The 17799-nt window shown below is 36.8% G+C and overlaps 1 protein-coding gene across 3 annotated transcripts in view; it reads right to left on the bottom strand.

Annotated features, from left to right (window-relative positions):
• Nucleotides 1–6986: 6986 nt before the first annotated feature.
• The window catches only part of LOC121407344 (deleted in malignant brain tumors 1 protein-like), a 104816-nt gene continuing 94003 nt past the window's right edge, over nucleotides 6987–17799 (bottom strand). For all 3 annotated transcript variants that reach the window (XM_041598384.1, XM_041598385.1, XM_041598386.1), the window contains 5 exons: nucleotides 14938–15282; nucleotides 13982–14404; nucleotides 13135–13250; nucleotides 11659–11902; nucleotides 6987–7987 (listed from right to left, as the gene is read on the bottom strand). In XM_041598384.1, the coding sequence (XP_041454318.1) occupies nucleotides 7524–7987; nucleotides 11659–11902; nucleotides 13135–13250; nucleotides 13982–14404; nucleotides 14938–15282 (1592 nt within the window). In that variant the 3' untranslated portion in view covers nucleotides 6987–7523. The remainder of the gene's footprint in view (nucleotides 7988–11658; nucleotides 11903–13134; nucleotides 13251–13981; nucleotides 14405–14937; nucleotides 15283–17799) is intronic.

The following is a 17799-nucleotide window of genomic DNA, read 5'->3' as shown; positions in this document are numbered from 1 at the left end:
TGCAAGGGAAATGTATGAGAAAAGTTTTGCAGGGTGAATTTGATTTCACCCTTTGCCCTTGACACAGCGTGAAAACGAGAATTTCTGCGCAGATTTCTGTGAGCTTTACAAAAATGGACAGTGCTTACTCAAGTGTAACATTCTGTCAAAACTTTTACTTTCATTGGATAGATGAGACCCAAACCCAGGATTATATGTGAAAAAATTACCAATATGTTGTAGATTTTTTAATTCCCAGGGCTTTTTCAAAGTGAAAACTTTTTTTTTATACGCACCGAAGAAATAAAGAAATGAGAGCAAATTGAACATTTTTTTTAAAGAATGAATTTAATTTTCGGAAATACGAACCTTATCAACTTTTCGGATTAACGAAGCTTATTTCGTTTTCGGATTAACGAACCTTCGGAATTACGACCTCATTTCGTTTTCGGATTAACGAACCTTCGGAATTACGAACCTCATTTCGTTTTCGGATTAACGAACCTTCGCAATTACGAACCTTCGGAATAACCGAACCTTCGGAATAACGAAGCTTCGGAATTACGAATGTATATGCGTATCATTTGACCCCTGATAACCTTTGACTCGATCATTCTGACAGGGGCTCACAATGTGCCAGCTCATGATGCCGGCTGGAAATATCCTTATTCAAATAAATAGAGTAAAATTCACAGAGCAAACTGCTAAAACTTTCGGATTACAAATAACGAAGTTATTGAATTTAAACTTTATCAATATTTTGTGAAAACAGTTATATGCAAATCGTCATGAATAGTCATTAGGTGTGCTGATGATGTCACATCCCCACTTTCCCTTTTCTTATGTTATTACATGAAATCATAAATGCTTCATTATTTCGACATACATGTGTAAATGATGTGTCTCCATTATGATGAAATTAGTTGCGGTAATAAATAATTACGCACTTAATCAGTGGTCATTCCAATTTTTTTAGTTCTTGGTAGAAATAATTTGAATAAACCTACTTTCATATAACAAAATAAAAAAGAACAAGTGGGGTATGACATCAGCAGCCCACCTAATGAATATTCATAAAGAAATGCCTAGAACTGTTTCACTGGAATAATGCAAATCTTTAAAATTCAATAACGTTATTTGTTAACTGATTTTGATTAAATTTTAAACATTTTGCTTTGTGAATTTTACTCTATTTATTGAGATATAAATATCTCCAGCCTGGGCCATCCCTTTAATTGATGCAGAAATAAAGAAATGAGAGCAAGTTGAACAAACGTTGTAACAGCCCACATGGGCGGAAATCAGTAGGGGGGGGGGGGCAGGGAGACGTGTCCCTCCTACTCAAAATAGTAGGGGGGACACAATATCAAATGTCCCCCTACTATTTTGGTCCTTTATGATGGCAAGAAATTCTTCATTCAAAATCGAAATAAAACATGTATTTTAGGACGATATGACCTTACTTTTAGGATGATAACCTTTTCTTTTTTTTGGCTTGTCAAATTTATTTTCGTCGAATAGACCTGAAATTTGGGGTGATATCCTTTTTTTTCAAATTTTCCAGCCCCTTGTCCCCCTACCTTTTGGGAAAGATTTCCGCCCCTGACAGCCCAACAGGAAAAGTGAACACTACGGGTCTCTGCCAAACTATACGTTCATGCGAGGCGATAACTAATAAAAGTGTAACTGATGAGATAAAGTGAGTAGTTAGACTGTATATCATATTTTTCACATACATTACCGAAAGACCAAAACTAACTCTATCCAAATCTTGCCTATGCACATTAGCTTGGTGGCGGGTCTCCCTTGATTTTGCTTTTAGGTAAATTACATGATTTTACATTGTCTGAAAATCAAAGCTAACTATGAAGTTAGGTGCTTATATAATATTGAATGTATTTTTTCTACTGCAAATTTCTGGTCATCATTTGGATCATGCAGGGGCTGCAGAAACCGGGGGGGGGGGGGGGGGGGGTTGGTGGGCTTCAGCCCCCATTTTTCCAAAATGTACAAAAACGTATAAGAATGACCATCAGATTTTTTTTTGCATGGTCAGCCCCCCCCCCCACTTTCAAAACCGTTCCGCTGCCCATATCATGTCTTTCTCAACTTTGGAAAAGTATTCAGTATACCCTTAGTGATTTGACCGAAGTGTCTGTAATCATGAAGCTGTGCTAAGTGTGCCAGTATCGGATATAATCATGCTTGTAATACACATATTTTCCAAATTCCAAGGCTTAAATAGGACGTATCTTATACTTGTGTCTTAGTTTTTAGAATGAATTTTTTTTTTAGTTTACGATGTATTTATCTTCATTTCTCTCCCAAATATATCATATACGGATCTAGCTTTTCGCTAAGACGGGTTTGATAAGTTTTTAGTCCCCAATATTTGTTAAAGCAAAAAAAAAAAAAGAAAAAAGGCTATTACTAAAAAAATGAAGACATTTGGGGTTCCTCTCTTCTTTTTTTTAGCTGCGACATACTGCATGCGTCGTAACTCGACTTCCGTACACTGCCACCTTCTCCCTTTCTCAATCAAAAATAAAATAAAATAGGAAGGCCGCAAGGGGGTAGACCCCCCAACCTATCCTTCATCCACACTGTACTCATCAATTTATTTTCTACACTCTGAAAATTCTTCCAAGTTTTTCAATTTGATCCTATCCATATTTAACTTTTTTGAAAGATATTATTTTATTTTGTTTTGCCTTTTCTTTTCGAGGCATTTTCCCTTGTATAAAAATCACGTGCCTGTCATTTTATATCATTTTCCTTAATATAAGGTATTGGAAACCCCCACACGTATGCAGCCCCCCCAAAAAAAAAATGAAAAAGGAAGAAAGGGAAAAAAGATAAAAGGAGACTCATTTTAGGTCTGAAAAAAAAATCATCTTGCGTTCTGCACTCGCATTATACTTGGGTGACATTTGTACTCTCTTCCTTTTGAGCTACCTTTTCAGTTCAGCATAAAGAAATTTGCTTCATGCTCGCAACAATTTTTGTTCTGTGTTTTCAGGTCTAAATACATTAAATGTAAACAAAAATCAGCTCACACTTTGTGTCTACATAATTTATTTAGTCATTATGAAATACTTAATATTGCAAAATATACACAGCTAACGAAATAAATTTCAGTCAGTATAGGATTCCCCCCGCCCCCCAATTTTGTTTAGCTGTTCAGGCAGCAAAACGGGGAAAATGAAAAAATGTTTCTTCCCCCCATGGGACAATGTTGGATATGCTCCTGTATTATAAAATCCTTTTCTGTTCTTTTAATGTCATGATTTTTTAATGGTGTCGTTTTCGCTGGCCTAGTGTACAAGCTGTGCTTCTTATGCCCAGGGGGGCAAGATGCGTAAATGTTTTCAACATTTCTGGGGGAGGGTAGCTGCCCCCGCTGCGTACGGCCATTAATCCTGTAATATACGTTTTTAATAGGAAATGATATAACAGGTGGCTGTTCTTTATCAGAGCCCCCTAGAAACACACCATGAATTAGACATTTGCAAAAAAGTAAAATGTTTCCATATTGCATTTATTCATAGACAACACGGTGGTACAGCAAAAAAAAAAATGAGATGATTGAATGTGTCACATGGTTATATACAATTACAATCAAGGTCACATGACGAGTACTGGTCACATGACAGTATTTCAGAATTATAAGTACAAGAGGATAGGACACAAGAGTTATGCTAGTCACATTAACGAAACCAACTCCAGACAAATCAAATGTATTATATCATATCAAATGGCATAATGTCCATATTTTGGTGTGGGTGTACCAAATGATATAAATATTCTAGTATTGTTTGATAATTTTGTTTTCATTTTCAATTATCACTGATGGATGATAAGTATCCAGTTAATTACACATCCATGATCATCACTTTATATGAACCTTATATTAATTGGTTGTACAAAATATATAAGTAAAGAGAATATATAGAACAAGGACTGAACAATGTCTCTGCTGTTCAGTCCTTAATTCTGACAAGGGCAAGTGTTTTTAAGTCAATCATCTCTTCAAACAGGAATGAAAATTACAAAAATATTTTAAAAAGTACCAATTCTACTTTACTCTTTTTAGTTCTTCCAGGTCTGTTTGTGAAACCTACATTGACAGAATACATTATATATTTTTCTAACTCACTTTAGAATAGCAAATGAAATGTCACAGAAAGGTATGAAATATATTGAACAATCTCACAATCAGTATTACTTTTATCCTTTGTTCACAAATTCAAGTTGTGATAAACTCGGGATCAATGATGAAACAGATATATATATATAGAAAAAGTATTCACATAGCACCAAAATGTTAATTTATCAGGAAAAGAAGGGTCTTATGCAATCATTTTACAAAGATGAAGACCATCTCCACCTCCCAGAGACAATTAAACATGCATGGGAGCATTTCATGAAACAAAATAATCAGTTATTATCATTTTTATTGTAAACTAATGTAAATCTTGCAGCTTGATTGGCTTGGGGGTAAATTCACAGACAAACCTTTCATTACTAAACTCCCTGATTTTTTTTTCTTCCAAATTTGACATCACTTCTGGTCAGTGTTTGTAGCATACTTTGAAGAAAAAAAAGAGAGAAATTCTCTTCCACACCAAAATTCAGGCTGTGCCTTTCATGTAGGAATTCCCAAAGCATCTCTGTTAAAGTTGCAGTTAATTGACAATTCAATGGGAGGGGGGGGGGGTAGTCATTTTCAGAACCTTCTCAGCTTGGGTTCCATATAGAATAATCAGACTTAGTGCCATGATTTACAATTGATCCAATCAACTATGGAAAGCCAGCAACGTCAACATCTAAAATGCATGTATTATTCAAAATATTTTCTAGATACAGATGTATACTCGTACATTCCTCATTGTCTTGACAATTCAGGATGCTCCTCTATGTTTACTAAGGACATTGTGCAAATTTTCTGTATGAAAGATTATGACATTGATGGATTTTCATATAGTTGAGGTTAATGGATCAATCGTAATTCTTTGTTTGACACGAAAGTCTAGAGCGAGGCTTTGTGTTCCAAGGCCTCGTTGTCAACTTGAAAAATAAATTTCAGGTGTGGTAATGGTCTAAAGTTTAGGTACATTGCCAAAATGTGCAAATAAATAGTGAAAACATGAATAAAAGTAGCATGTTAAATGCAACTTTAATTGAAAACAGACTCAGTACGACAAATTGTAATATTCATAATGCTGATGAAATAAGTACATTTCAATACGGCTACAGTGAATGCATCCACAAATATAATAAGCAGCTAAATAAATTCAATCTTCACAAGAACAGATTGGAATTGCTGGTAAAATCAACCCATAGAGGTGTACGGTTTTCCCAAAGCTTTAATTAATTATTCAATCCTCACAATTGTCACAAAATAATTTTTGTATCCCCTCGTATTTTGTTATAAAAGAGGATATAAGATGAATAAAAATGAATGATAAATTACAAAATCTAACATAAGAATTGCCAATTTGCATTTTAAAAAATAAATCCATTGTTAAAAAGCATTGCAAATTTAGATAGTGTAAGCATTAGTTTAAGTTTGTATTTATGAGCAGTGAGCACAAGATAATGCATTCCAGTTTTATTTAATTCATAGATATTTTCCTTTTAATCCTATCAAAAATAAATCAGGAAAAAATAGAAAAAAGCCTCTTTAAATGAGACATTATACCTCTACAGGTTACCAATAGAGACTGAAGTGAATAAACTCTAAAGTACCTTTGGTGATTAAACATTAATTCTCATATTACAACCAAATACATGCCATCCAATTTGTCTTTATTACAGTATTGATATTATCAACTGACTGTTCAAGTTGGTCGGGTCAAAGGTGAAAACCTTGGCATCGCTGCTAGACTCAAAACAGACTTTAACTCAAATAAAACAAATTATTTAAAAGAACGAAGAAAAATCAAAGAAGCAGATAGGTGAAAATTTCAACTAGATTGGACAAACAATAAAACAGATGATTTTTTTTCAATAATTTTCAAATTCAGTAGTCATGTAGATAATTATTTTGCCTTTAAATAGTAGTTATCGACCAACTTGACTTAAACACAAAACAATAAATTATAGTGACAAACATTGAGTCTTGCATAAAGAGTATATACATAGTCCTATTCAGTCTGTCTGTAAATTGTAAAAACTTTATTCACATGATCATTGAAAATGTATGAGAAAACACCAAATATCACATTTATATAAAACAGTTTTCAAAATTGTAATAATCTTTGTTTAGTAGAAGTTTCACTTTTCCACTCATCTGGCCAATCAAAATGAAATATAAGGAAGATACTCTGAATGATACGTTATTAAGGAGAGGAAATATAAAATGAATAATATATTCATTGACAGAAAGTGATTTTATGGTAGATATAAATTGGAATATCATGTGAAATATGAATAGAATAAAAGATGAAATACTCATTCAATTGCTTTGAAGCTTCCATACCAGAACAATGCCAATTTAACTCCTACAGCAATGTGGTCCTTTTGGTATAAATTGGAAAGCATTGGGTTGCAGGGAAATGAGTACCGATCAAAGTGATTTTATACATAGATATCAAATGATCTGTCTTTTAACCAAAGTTGTGTCTTACGCTATAAAATCACTTAGAACTATTTGCAAATGGGCAATTCTATAAAATATGTATGTCCTACCCCCTCTATGTGGGACCTTCATGAAGTGTTCTGTCTCTGCTTTCTTGTTCTTTTGACACTCTGTAATGTTCTCAAGGGACCATGACTTGGTCAGTTTATGCTGTGGTAGAAGGACTTGAAAAAATGGTGGTCGGATGTACAAAAAGGTTGATCATTTTATGGAATTGCCCAAATGCATTTTTTTACAAGTGACCTGGATTATTATTAAAATATGCCAAATCAATGTTTGACTTCTTCATAGAACTCATTTCTGTAATTCCACACTTTCTCATGAGAAGTTTCAAATGTTTTTTGTAAAACCACTGAGAAAAAGTTTACATTTTTTGTACATTTAATTTTTAAATTCAGTTGAACAAGGACTGGCTGGTTCCTGTTTGCAGCAGGAAACAGCCCCTAAATTAGGTAAGGGTAAGTCCTCTTGGTCCTATGTCTGAACTAGTTGAGAAGTCGTGCATCTAACACAGAGCAGAAGTCCATGGGTGAAAGCAAATGTGCAACATCCAAGAAGAACTGCACTATAGGAGGATCACTAAATCCCTCATCTTTATTTTTGTTGTGAATAGTGGTGGTCATTTTACAGCAAAGAAAGCATGAGTGCTGTTGGTGTCAAAGAGGTCAAAAAGTGACAGATAAGCCTTACAGGAAATTTGTTTACCACACACTAAACTCTCAATAATATACAACTCCTTGCAGCATAATTATATAACTAAATCAAAACAAGTCAATCAATAAGACAGGTACACAAGAAAGGAATGGAAAAAATTAGAGTGTCATTATCCGCCGAGAAGTGGAATCCAAGGCAAGGTGACTAATGCGAGAACGATGATAATGATTGACCAGATGAGTACCTTACGTCATTGTTGCGAGATGCATCTATTATACGACGGCGGCGGGGGCACTATATTTTCCGCGCTTTGGAGCATCTGGGCAAAGGCATCTGGGTGACGCAAGACAATTTCATAAGAAGGCGGTCCCCCGCTCAGAGCCTCAAGCTCTTCGCAAATAGTTCCATTCTGTGAGACCGGGCTGGATACGGGACTGGTGGTGCTGCTCCCTATGGAGGTCCTGGAGCAGATGGTGAAGGGGAGGGCGTCGTAACGCCGGGAGTTGTGCGGGAATCCATTGCTAGACCTGCCAGAGCGTGACGCAGAGTGTACCATCATGACGACCATGGGGGTGGAACGCGTCCGAGGGGAAGAGGTTTCCTCGATACGACGGTCGCAGGATTTACAGGCATAGTGAAGTAGGGCACCACCAATGATGATAAAAGAAAATGCAGAGATCATGGATATTGCGATGATTGCACCCGGTGGCAGCTCTGTAAAGTGCAATAACAATAAAAGTTAAATCAAACTTCATGCAATGACTGTTTGAACATAATACAAATACTTATACAAACATTTTACTTTGATGCTTTCCTCAAAGTCAAACAAAATTTCTGGAAAATAATATTAATAGAATGAACTTTTCAAGTTAACTCTTGGAAGTACAGTGAGTATGAAATTATATTGCACAATTTTTTAAGAACTTTCTTTACGTGATAATATTAGAAAAAAAAACATGTCAGCTTATTTATGATGCAGTCAAAGTTGTGAAAATATTTGGAATTTTGGGATATCATATGGTGGGGCCTCGTGGGCCCCCCTCTTGAGTTCTTAGCCACCGAAAATTGGCACGCAGGTAGTCTTTGGCATACTGTAAACGCTGTTATTTCCGCGGGATTAATTTTTTGCACTTGGCGGCTTCAAAACATATTCGCTGGTTTTTAAATTCGCGCTGCACACTCTATAGTCACTTCCTTCTTGCCCATCTGTGAATGGTTTTAATTAAAATTTCAGCAACGAAATTGTATTTTCTGATCATAATTCTAGCTCTAGGGCAGCATAATTCAGCATTGTTTTGATCTAATCATGAGCTTTTGTAACATTTAGCGCAATTTTTCTTTGCATAAATTTGTGTGTTTTTAACCCTATCTAGGCGGGGGGGGGGGCTTGGAGGCCCCCCTCAACGAATCGCGCTATATTTTTGCCGCGCAAATTTTTTTGACCGCGCCACTCGCTGACTTTTTACTTTCAAGTCTTGCGCAACTTTTGAGACCAACTTTGCGTCACCCTGATACGTGGTTCCGAAATTACGCAACATTATGTAAGTGCATGTCAGACCGAAAATTGCTCAAAAACGTGATTTCGTGTACAAAGTCAAAGCAAATTGTGTTTTCAACCAAAATTCATAAATGTATGATTATTTTTAGTTTTGCTGGTCTAAATGTATTTATTTAATGCTTTTTATGATCACAGAAGAATCCCCAACAAATTTCATAGAAAAAAACAATGAAAAACAAAAGGTCAAAAACAAAGAAATACATAAGAAATTGCAAAAAACAATAAAATACATAATACAGGGATGCCACTAGGTGTCCTCCAAAAATACTGAAACTTATCGCGGGCAGGGACAGTGTCCAAGATCAGTGAATTGGGGCATTGGCGGCGGAAGCCCAAAAATTTAGGGGGGGTCCACCTTAAATTTTGGGATGGACACAGGTAAAAAATTGGACAAGCCAGCAAGCAACAAAAAAAAAAATTTTTTTTTTGGGGGGGGTATCCCCCACCTCAAAATTCAGGGGGTGGGCAAGTGGCTTCTTACCTTGTTGTGATCGATGACATTGAAGCCAAGGTTTGAAAAAACTGATGGTAGTTAATAAGTTAGTTGTGTGTTTCTAAAGTAATAGAACGCTAGACTAGTAAAAGCTCAATCAGTCTCTGTATTTTGGTTGCTCCGCTGAACCGCGTTGGCTCACTCACCAATACACAGACTGAAGAGTTGTTGGCCTGTACATAAAGACAATCAGCTAATCCAATACCAGGGAGCACCGGCCAGCGAAGCGGGCCGGAGCTCCCTGGGTTACGTACCGTATCAGCATGCAGCTGTCACATTATGAAAAAACAATCACATCCAAAATCACGAGAAAATATATAAAATTCAGAAACATCGTACATTATACAGCAGTTACCGCTAATTCCTTTCAAATTATGATCAAAACTTTGTCATCCTCGATGCTTTCGTTGGTCATTTGCAAGTTGCCATCTTGGATGACGTCATCATCTTTACAGATGTATTTACCAGTCGCTATTATATCGCGATTCGTGCCGCTGCTTTGCGCTTGTCTATGTGCGTGCGTTCGGAACTTGTCGCTCGCATTGATTGGCCAGGATACTGAGGATTCCAATCGGAAAGCCTTGATAAAAAACATAACTCAATGAACGTAGTGGGCAGTGCACGCGTCTATAATTATAAAAGCAAATATTTGGGGAAATATCTTTCACTCGGTCGATCGACATGCATCGCAATCGGGAGAGTTGTAGGGGGAAAAAGGAGGACTTTCCGACTTTTTTTTAGTACACATAAAACAGGAAAAGTCGGAAATACGGAAATAAGACGGACAACAGGGAAAAAGACGGAATTCCGTATAAATACGGAAAAGTGGCATCCCTGATAAGAAAATGATTTGATATCGCAATTTTTTTCATATACACTTGCTAAGAACATCACAAAGAGTTTCTATACCAAAAATTAGTACATTTGGAGCTTTATTTAGGGAGTTAGAGGAAAAAGTATGATTTTGCATACTAATTATGCATAAATTAGCATAATCACTTAATAGCGATTCGCATGAAATAAATTACTATACAATCTTGTAGATTATGTCCAAAGCAATCCATGTGCCAATTTTCGGCGCAATCGCGCGGTTGACGGCCGAGATCTTGGGGGGGGGCCTTCCAGGCCCCCCCCCGGCCATATGAACTCCCAAAATACCCTGGCCAAGATAGGGTTAAATTCGCGCTCGCCGATCTTGGCGTGAAATACGCGAAAATTTCCACACCGCGAAAATTTCCACTTTTACGGTGATCTACAAAATTGTATAGTAATTTATTTCATGCAATTTGCTATTAAGTGATTTTGCAAATTTATGTGTAATTAGTATGCAAAATCATACTTTTCCTCTGACTCCCTAAATAAAGCTCCAAATGTTCGAACTTTTGGTATTGAAACTCTTGGTGGTGTTCTTAGCAAGTGGAGGTAAAAAAATTGTGACATCAGATCAATTTCTAATGTACTATATCGTTTTTTTCCAATTTCTTTTTTTTACCCTTTGTTTTTCATTGTTTTTTTTCGATGAACTTTGTCAGAGATTTTTTTGAGATCACAAACAGCTTAAAATAAATCCTTGTACACCAACACAACTAAAAATAATCATACATTCATGATTTTTGGTAGAAAACACAATTTGCATTGACTTGTACATGAAATCACATTTTGAGCAATTTTTTTGTCTGACATGCACTTACAAAATGTTGTGTAATTTCAGAACTGTGTACCCGGGTGTTGTAAAATTGGTCTCAAAAGATGCGCAAGACTTGAAATTAATAATTCAGTGAGCGGCGCTGTAAAAATATTGTGCGAATTGTCGAGGAGGGGGCCTCCTGTCAGGGTTAAGGCAATCAATTTCTTGAGAACACTTTCTATCAAAGACAATCAATGAAAACATTTGGATTTGGAGTATTGGTTATTCATGATAAAAAAAAATTGTCTCATTTTAGGACTGTATCTTACCCTTGAAAGTCAATATCACAAATGGCAAATCCCGTTTCTAAAAAACTCTTTGGTATGACTTTGCCAAGGATCAAACCCATGACATTCTGTAGATGACACTGGCACTCTTCCACTGAGCAGTCACATCCTGTAATAATCTCCGAATAGAATTGGTAGCCTTAGATGAGGAACATCATCATCATCACCTAGTGCTATCCCTTTGAAAGGGGTTGGAGGCTATGCACGTCCCATTGCCTTCTGTTACTAACCCTTGTTCTAAATTCTTCATAGCCAAGACCCGTACATTTTTTGATATCATCAAACCAAGTGCTTCGGTGTCTACCCCTTTCTCCTTTACCCTCTACCAAGATCAGGAATATCTCTCAATAACAAACTTACGGCTTGAGGAATCAGATGCAGCAGTGATGAGGCTGGTGCCTTCCGCCTTGCAGATGACCGCTGCATCCTCATTGTGAATGCAGTCATGGATATGAAGTTCATTGTGATCACACTCCAGGAGGTTCGGCTCATCTCCCTTGCAGTCCACGTTGTCCAGGAGGATGTTGACAAGGCCAGGGCCAAAGGTCGTGGCTTGGGTCAGGGCGCGCAGGGCATCGGGAAATCCCAGCTGACGACACACCACCTGAAATAATGAGAGCAAGATGAAGATAGAAAGGAGAGCGAGAACGAAGAAAATGAAAATGAGAATTGGTATGATAGATGATGAAATAAAACACCATGGTACGATGTTCACCAGCCTCAAATGTTTTGATGGGGGGGGGGGGTGTGCGCACCTCACAGAATCCTGGAATGGGGTCTAAGAAACTTACAACAAAATATTAAATATGGAAACAAGGCAACTGTACAGGCCGAGTGAAAACATGGGGTCTTGAGAACTAAATTGATGAAAGGTATCTGTGCTATATACCGCAATACATATGAGTGCGTTATTTTTGTAGTGACCCTTCTTAACTTATTGATATTGTTTGGCAGCACTGCATTTGTGCTAGATTGCTGGTATGTACCTCTGTCAATGAATTGTGTTTGTTGATTTATGATGGCAGAGCTGCCAAGTTGTACTTTGCATTTTCAATATTCTTATCCCCCAAAATCAGTATTTTGACAAAAAAATCCGTATTTTTACCGTGTGAGATAAATATGCATGCATAATGGCAAAGTTCGATTACTTCTTACATTAGCGCCCCACATGAGACCAAAAGCTTCAGTCTCTGCATTTTGGTTGTTCCTCTGAACTGTGTTGGCTCACTCACCAATACATAGACTGAAGAGCTTGGAGGCCCGTATGTACAGACAACATATTAGCAGTAACGTTAGATCTAATATTCGGCGGAAACCTGATTTTGCGATCGTTTTTTGTACATAAAATGTCACATTATGAAAAAGAAATTGCATCCATATTTACTGGAAAATGTATGAAATTCTGAAATATCGTACCTTAGACCGCAGTTACTGCTAATTCCTTTCAAATGATGATCGAAACATTGTCATCTTCGATCCATTCGTTGGTCAACTTAAGTTGCCATCTTGGATGCCATTCTTTCATCTCCGCCCGAAAGCTCCCGGATGCTTAGTGGGGCGAACAATACCTTAAATTTGTTTTTTCCCGTATTTTATCATGAAAAAGCGTACTTCCGTACTCTAAATTGATTTCCGTATGAAATACGGAAAAATCATACTACTTGGCAGCTCTGTGATGGGTCTTCTGTAAGGTTGTTTGGGTAATGCAGAGGAGGCTTGTGGTTCACTGAGCGGTTTAAAAAAGGGTATCATCAAACCTGCACGTCCTGATTATACATTATACATGATTGCCCCCCCCTGAAGCTCAAGGTACCTTACAAGGGTGTACCAACTTACCCTTGCATCTTTGATATCCCACTGGTCATCGCAGATTGTATACCAGTCATGGTAATGGTAGATCTCAACGCGACCTTGATGGTCATCATCTGACCCTGCTAACCTTACATCAGCCTCTGAAAGAAAACAAGATCAATAATACATGATCAATAATAGCAACACATTCCGAATAATAGCAATGTATCCCAGTGGGTGAATTATAAAGCTGTTCATAAGTTACCAGCAACGAACGGCTAATGATAGTATCTTGTGGTAAATGATGTACACCAAATTTTCATTGATGATGATTGCATGAGGAAGGATCACCAGTTATTTGTTAAGTTCTTTGAAGCTTACAAACAGCTTTAAGAAACACCTACCAGGAGGATCCAGGAGGGTGGTGGGTACAGGTGCATTCCTTGGTTGAAAGGGTGATGACCTATTCCTTTTCTTTCTTTGATTTTACTTGTCAATTTTCCTTCTTCAGAAAAAATGCCCCCACTTTGTAAATCCTGAAACTGCCATTGTTCCGAGTTAAAAAATCAGGGAAGTCAATGGATATTATGTAACAATACTACCTTTTGTCACTGAGCTGTTAAAATCTTGAATCTCAAAATGTGAATATTTTGAGGGAAGCTCATAAAAAGCTGTATTTAGAGATATGGCAATGGTGGCAACATCACAATGAAAACAGTCTCTTAATTCATGAATAGAACACTTTTTAGGCAAAACAAAGATTGTTATTTATGCCATAACTCTAAAATCAAGCTTTTTCTGAGCTCTAGTGAAAACTTCAAAAATTTAGGATACAACGTTGAGCAGCCTAGCAGCATTTTTCTTTTATTGGTGCCAAACAGATTATACCAACCTGCAAATTTTTTCTTTTTAATGACCGGTATGAGCGTGGAATTTGCTAAATGAATATCTGTTAAATTGCTCTGATCTGCCAGCCACCAATCTTCATCGGGTTCAATATTCGAGCACTCTGCAGCCGCAAAGCCATACTGGCAAGTCCACGGACTATCAAAATCTTCCGTTGAGAAATCACACTGCTCCAGGGAACTTTCCGTCCCTATGCACTTGAATTCACCAAATTTTGAATGACAGTTGATCTTGTTCCACGGGCAGAATGGTTGTCGACGTGGCAACCCAGACAGGTAGCCACGTTGCCTACAAGCCACAAGGGCATCTCGTTTGTCCCACTGAGGATCTGCACAGATGTTCCACCAGATGCCTTCATAGAAGATTTCCACCAGGCCCACTTTGGTAGGTACTAATCTTACACCATGACCTAGGAGAAAGTAGTTGGAAAATATTACAAATATTAATAGAGACATCTTTTCAATTAATTGCAATGCCACAATATAGCAAAAATATTTAAGAATACAACAAGAAAAAGGAAAATCATAATATTTCTTCACAGGTATTTGCTTTGCTTTATACGCCTTCAAGGTGCATACTGAAACAATTATAAATGAACATAGATTTCAAGAAAAAAGTGCACAAGGAATTAGTGGAAAAAAACAAAAGAGCAACTTTTCAATCTCTTAAGGTATTTGCTTTGTCCAGATGAGGCAGCAATTTCAAGAACTTTTGTAAACAATATTTCTTAAATTGTTTTAAAGTAATATCAGACAATATTCAAAAGGACAAGCCTTCACAATTATCTGTGTTATCTACTGCACATACATATTGAGAATGCCATTTCAAAATTTTGTATTCCTGTCCTATTTTCACAAGAAATACTAATTTTTTAAATGGTTGGAAGATTTATAGTGGTCCCTTACAAATAGCAGTTTCTATGACTAAACAAACATTACTCACCAGCTCGCATAGAAGTCTCCATGCTACAACGTACCCCAATGACCTCTGTTCTCTTATTGCAGTTATGTGTCCAGGCACTCCGATGGTGGCAATCCCATAGTCTCCTCTCATCCCCGTTGCAACGGACATCGTCAAGGATTATTGGACCGAATCCGGACCCAAACGAAGAGGATGGCAGGTAGGTCAAGGCGAAAGGGTAGCCGAGTTGTCGGCAGGCTACGTAGGCAGCCGTCTTGGAGAACCGATCCTTGCAGACGGTGCCCCAGATGCCATGGACAAAGACCTCTAGCCTGCCCTCGCTTGGTTTCTCACCGTCACGCAGTCGTAAGGAGTACAGTGGAGGGTCTGTAATGAGGTAAGATATAACAAAGATACTACTAGAAAAGTGAAAGAAAACTGTATCTGGGTGGTTTATATCGTAAAGCATAAGGGAATGAATCAGTTCGAAGGTTAACAATATTGTTTATCAATCCATGTCAGGATACATCAACTCCCAAGAATCGATTTTCTTTAGGTGAAACTATATAAAGGAATACTGTTGGCTAAAACAATATGGCATGATTAAAAAGAGCAACAAAATTATGAATAAACAGATGAAAATATGAAAGTTCCATTCATCTTTGACATCTGACATTGATGATATTTCAGTTCTTTCTTTATATTACATCAAATAATTTTCAGTAATCTTACTTTATGTAATAAAATCTTTTTCTTCTTGTCTGGAGCATTCCTTCATATTTGAAACATATATGTAAGTGTACTAGCGATATCACTATTTCATCAGTAGGATGTCCATGCATTATTTGCAAAATTAAAAGAGGAAAAATATCCAAACACAATAAATATCACACTATCTCTTTTTCTCTCTCGCTTTTCGTCCTTCATGATAAAAAAGCCTAGGGATTTTACATATTCACATTTGCTATACCATATGGTAATTTATCATTATAAATACTGTCCTTTTTTATACAATTAGCATTTTTTAGGAGAAGTCCCATGATCTTTATTGATGATTTACTGCTTTTACAACAAGATCATTTCAACTGCTTGCTTTGAAAGTGGGTCATAAACTGTATCCCAATTCCTTTTAAGACACCAGCCACGCAGTAGAAAATTCAATTTAGACTCGCCTCAAACAAGTTTTTGCTATTCAATCAACCAGTTGATATGAAATACAAACATGTAATTCAATTTAGAGTTCAGTTGTAGATTATATATATTTTCAAATCAATGTGCCAGTTGTCATGACCATTTGTGGAGGCTGATACCTTCAATCATCGATGCCTCTGATATCAATCCACATCCAACTGTCACATCTTTTCTCCATTATGAATGCCTTGTCAAATAGGTCGTGTCCATTTCCTCCCATATTTAATGAGAAATGATGAAAGATGTCAAAACTGGGAGGGTTCATCTTCATCATGATTTTGTGAATGGATATTGGCAAGAAGAGGTAGCAGTAGTGTGGCCATGCAACTACCAACCAAGCCAAAGACCAAACAGCATCTGTCTGGTACACTACAGACCGTGGCCATTATCCCCAAAGAAAATTTGACAAGCAACCCCCCCCATGAAAGGGCCCTTTAGGCTTACTTTTGTATGTATGACATATTCCCATAAAAATATATGCTGTGGCTTTCGAGGAGGGGGGGGGGGGTAAACTTATGTAAGAACAGCATATTTACATTACAAATTTTGATTATGGCTCTCAAAGGGGGGGGGGCAGGCTGGATGTGCCCCTCCACCCTCCTGGATCTGCCACAGACTTGAGGTCAAGACTGCAATCCACTCACTTCAAGAATCGGCTCACAAATTCCTTTTGACATGCACAACCATGACCAAACAACAAAAATTCATTTATAACGCCAGTAAAGAATTGCGCTATGCTTATGCATACATGTAGTTTGAGCCAAGATATAGAGAAAATAATAAAGTGAGCAATTATACAACTACAGACTGTATACCTTTTCATGGTGTCAAATAGAGGAGGTGTCATTGATCAAGCAGTGAATAAGAAAAAAAAAAGAAAAATTGAAGAGTGAAGAAAGAAGAAAAATGTATAAAAAAGAAACACTGGGTCATACCCCTATTTTTCAACTGATAGAGAAAATGAGATCACAAATAAGTTCCTTCATCAAAATGCCCTGGAGCTACCCCCTGTAGTAAAAAAATGAAACATTTGAAGTCACTGACTTATCATCATTTACACAAACCTGAAAATAATTGTAGACTCATTTCAAGCTTTGTATGAAGTCAGATGACAATGCAGCAGTTTTCTCTAACTACTACTAAAACAAAATCTCCATGAATTCCTTGCATGGTAATGCTGAACCAGATGGCAGCTATTTTATAAATCAAAACTGAAAAGGGGATTTCAAGACAAAGAAGCTGGAGGAGAGCTCTTAGAAGTCAACAACCCCTTTTCCATTGAGATACAACATTAATCTACATTTGATTTTGATATGAGGATTTAGACATAAATGAATCAATTCTTGTTAAGTACAAGATAAAGAATAATTTGTTGCATACAACATTATTCATGTAGAGTTCAGTGGCATTATTTTCCTAATAATTTGTGGTCAAAGTCACAGTGATACAACGATTTGGGAAAATAAAAAAATATATAAATCCATTTCTTTTGGAAGATATGACTTTTCTTTTTTTAATCAAGGAACACTTTCAAAATGTGTAGAATTTCCTAATGCAATTTGTCAGTCCCTTGGTGAGGAGTATAGCTAGACAATTGGCCTACTTCTCTGATAAAGTCAATACATGTATAAATGCATCCAATCAAAGAGTTCACACTAACCTATCTTGGTGTTTAAAACTTGAATATTAGAAGGTTTTTTTTGCATGACTTCT

Source organism: Lytechinus variegatus, chromosome 2 (genome assembly GCF_018143015.1).
Source record: "Lytechinus variegatus isolate NC3 chromosome 2, Lvar_3.0, whole genome shotgun sequence".
Classification (NCBI taxonomy): Eukaryota; Metazoa; Echinodermata; class Echinoidea; order Temnopleuroida; family Toxopneustidae; genus Lytechinus; species Lytechinus variegatus.
The sequence above is the reverse complement of the archived record's forward strand: the minus strand, read 5'-3'. Positions and strand labels throughout refer to the sequence as shown.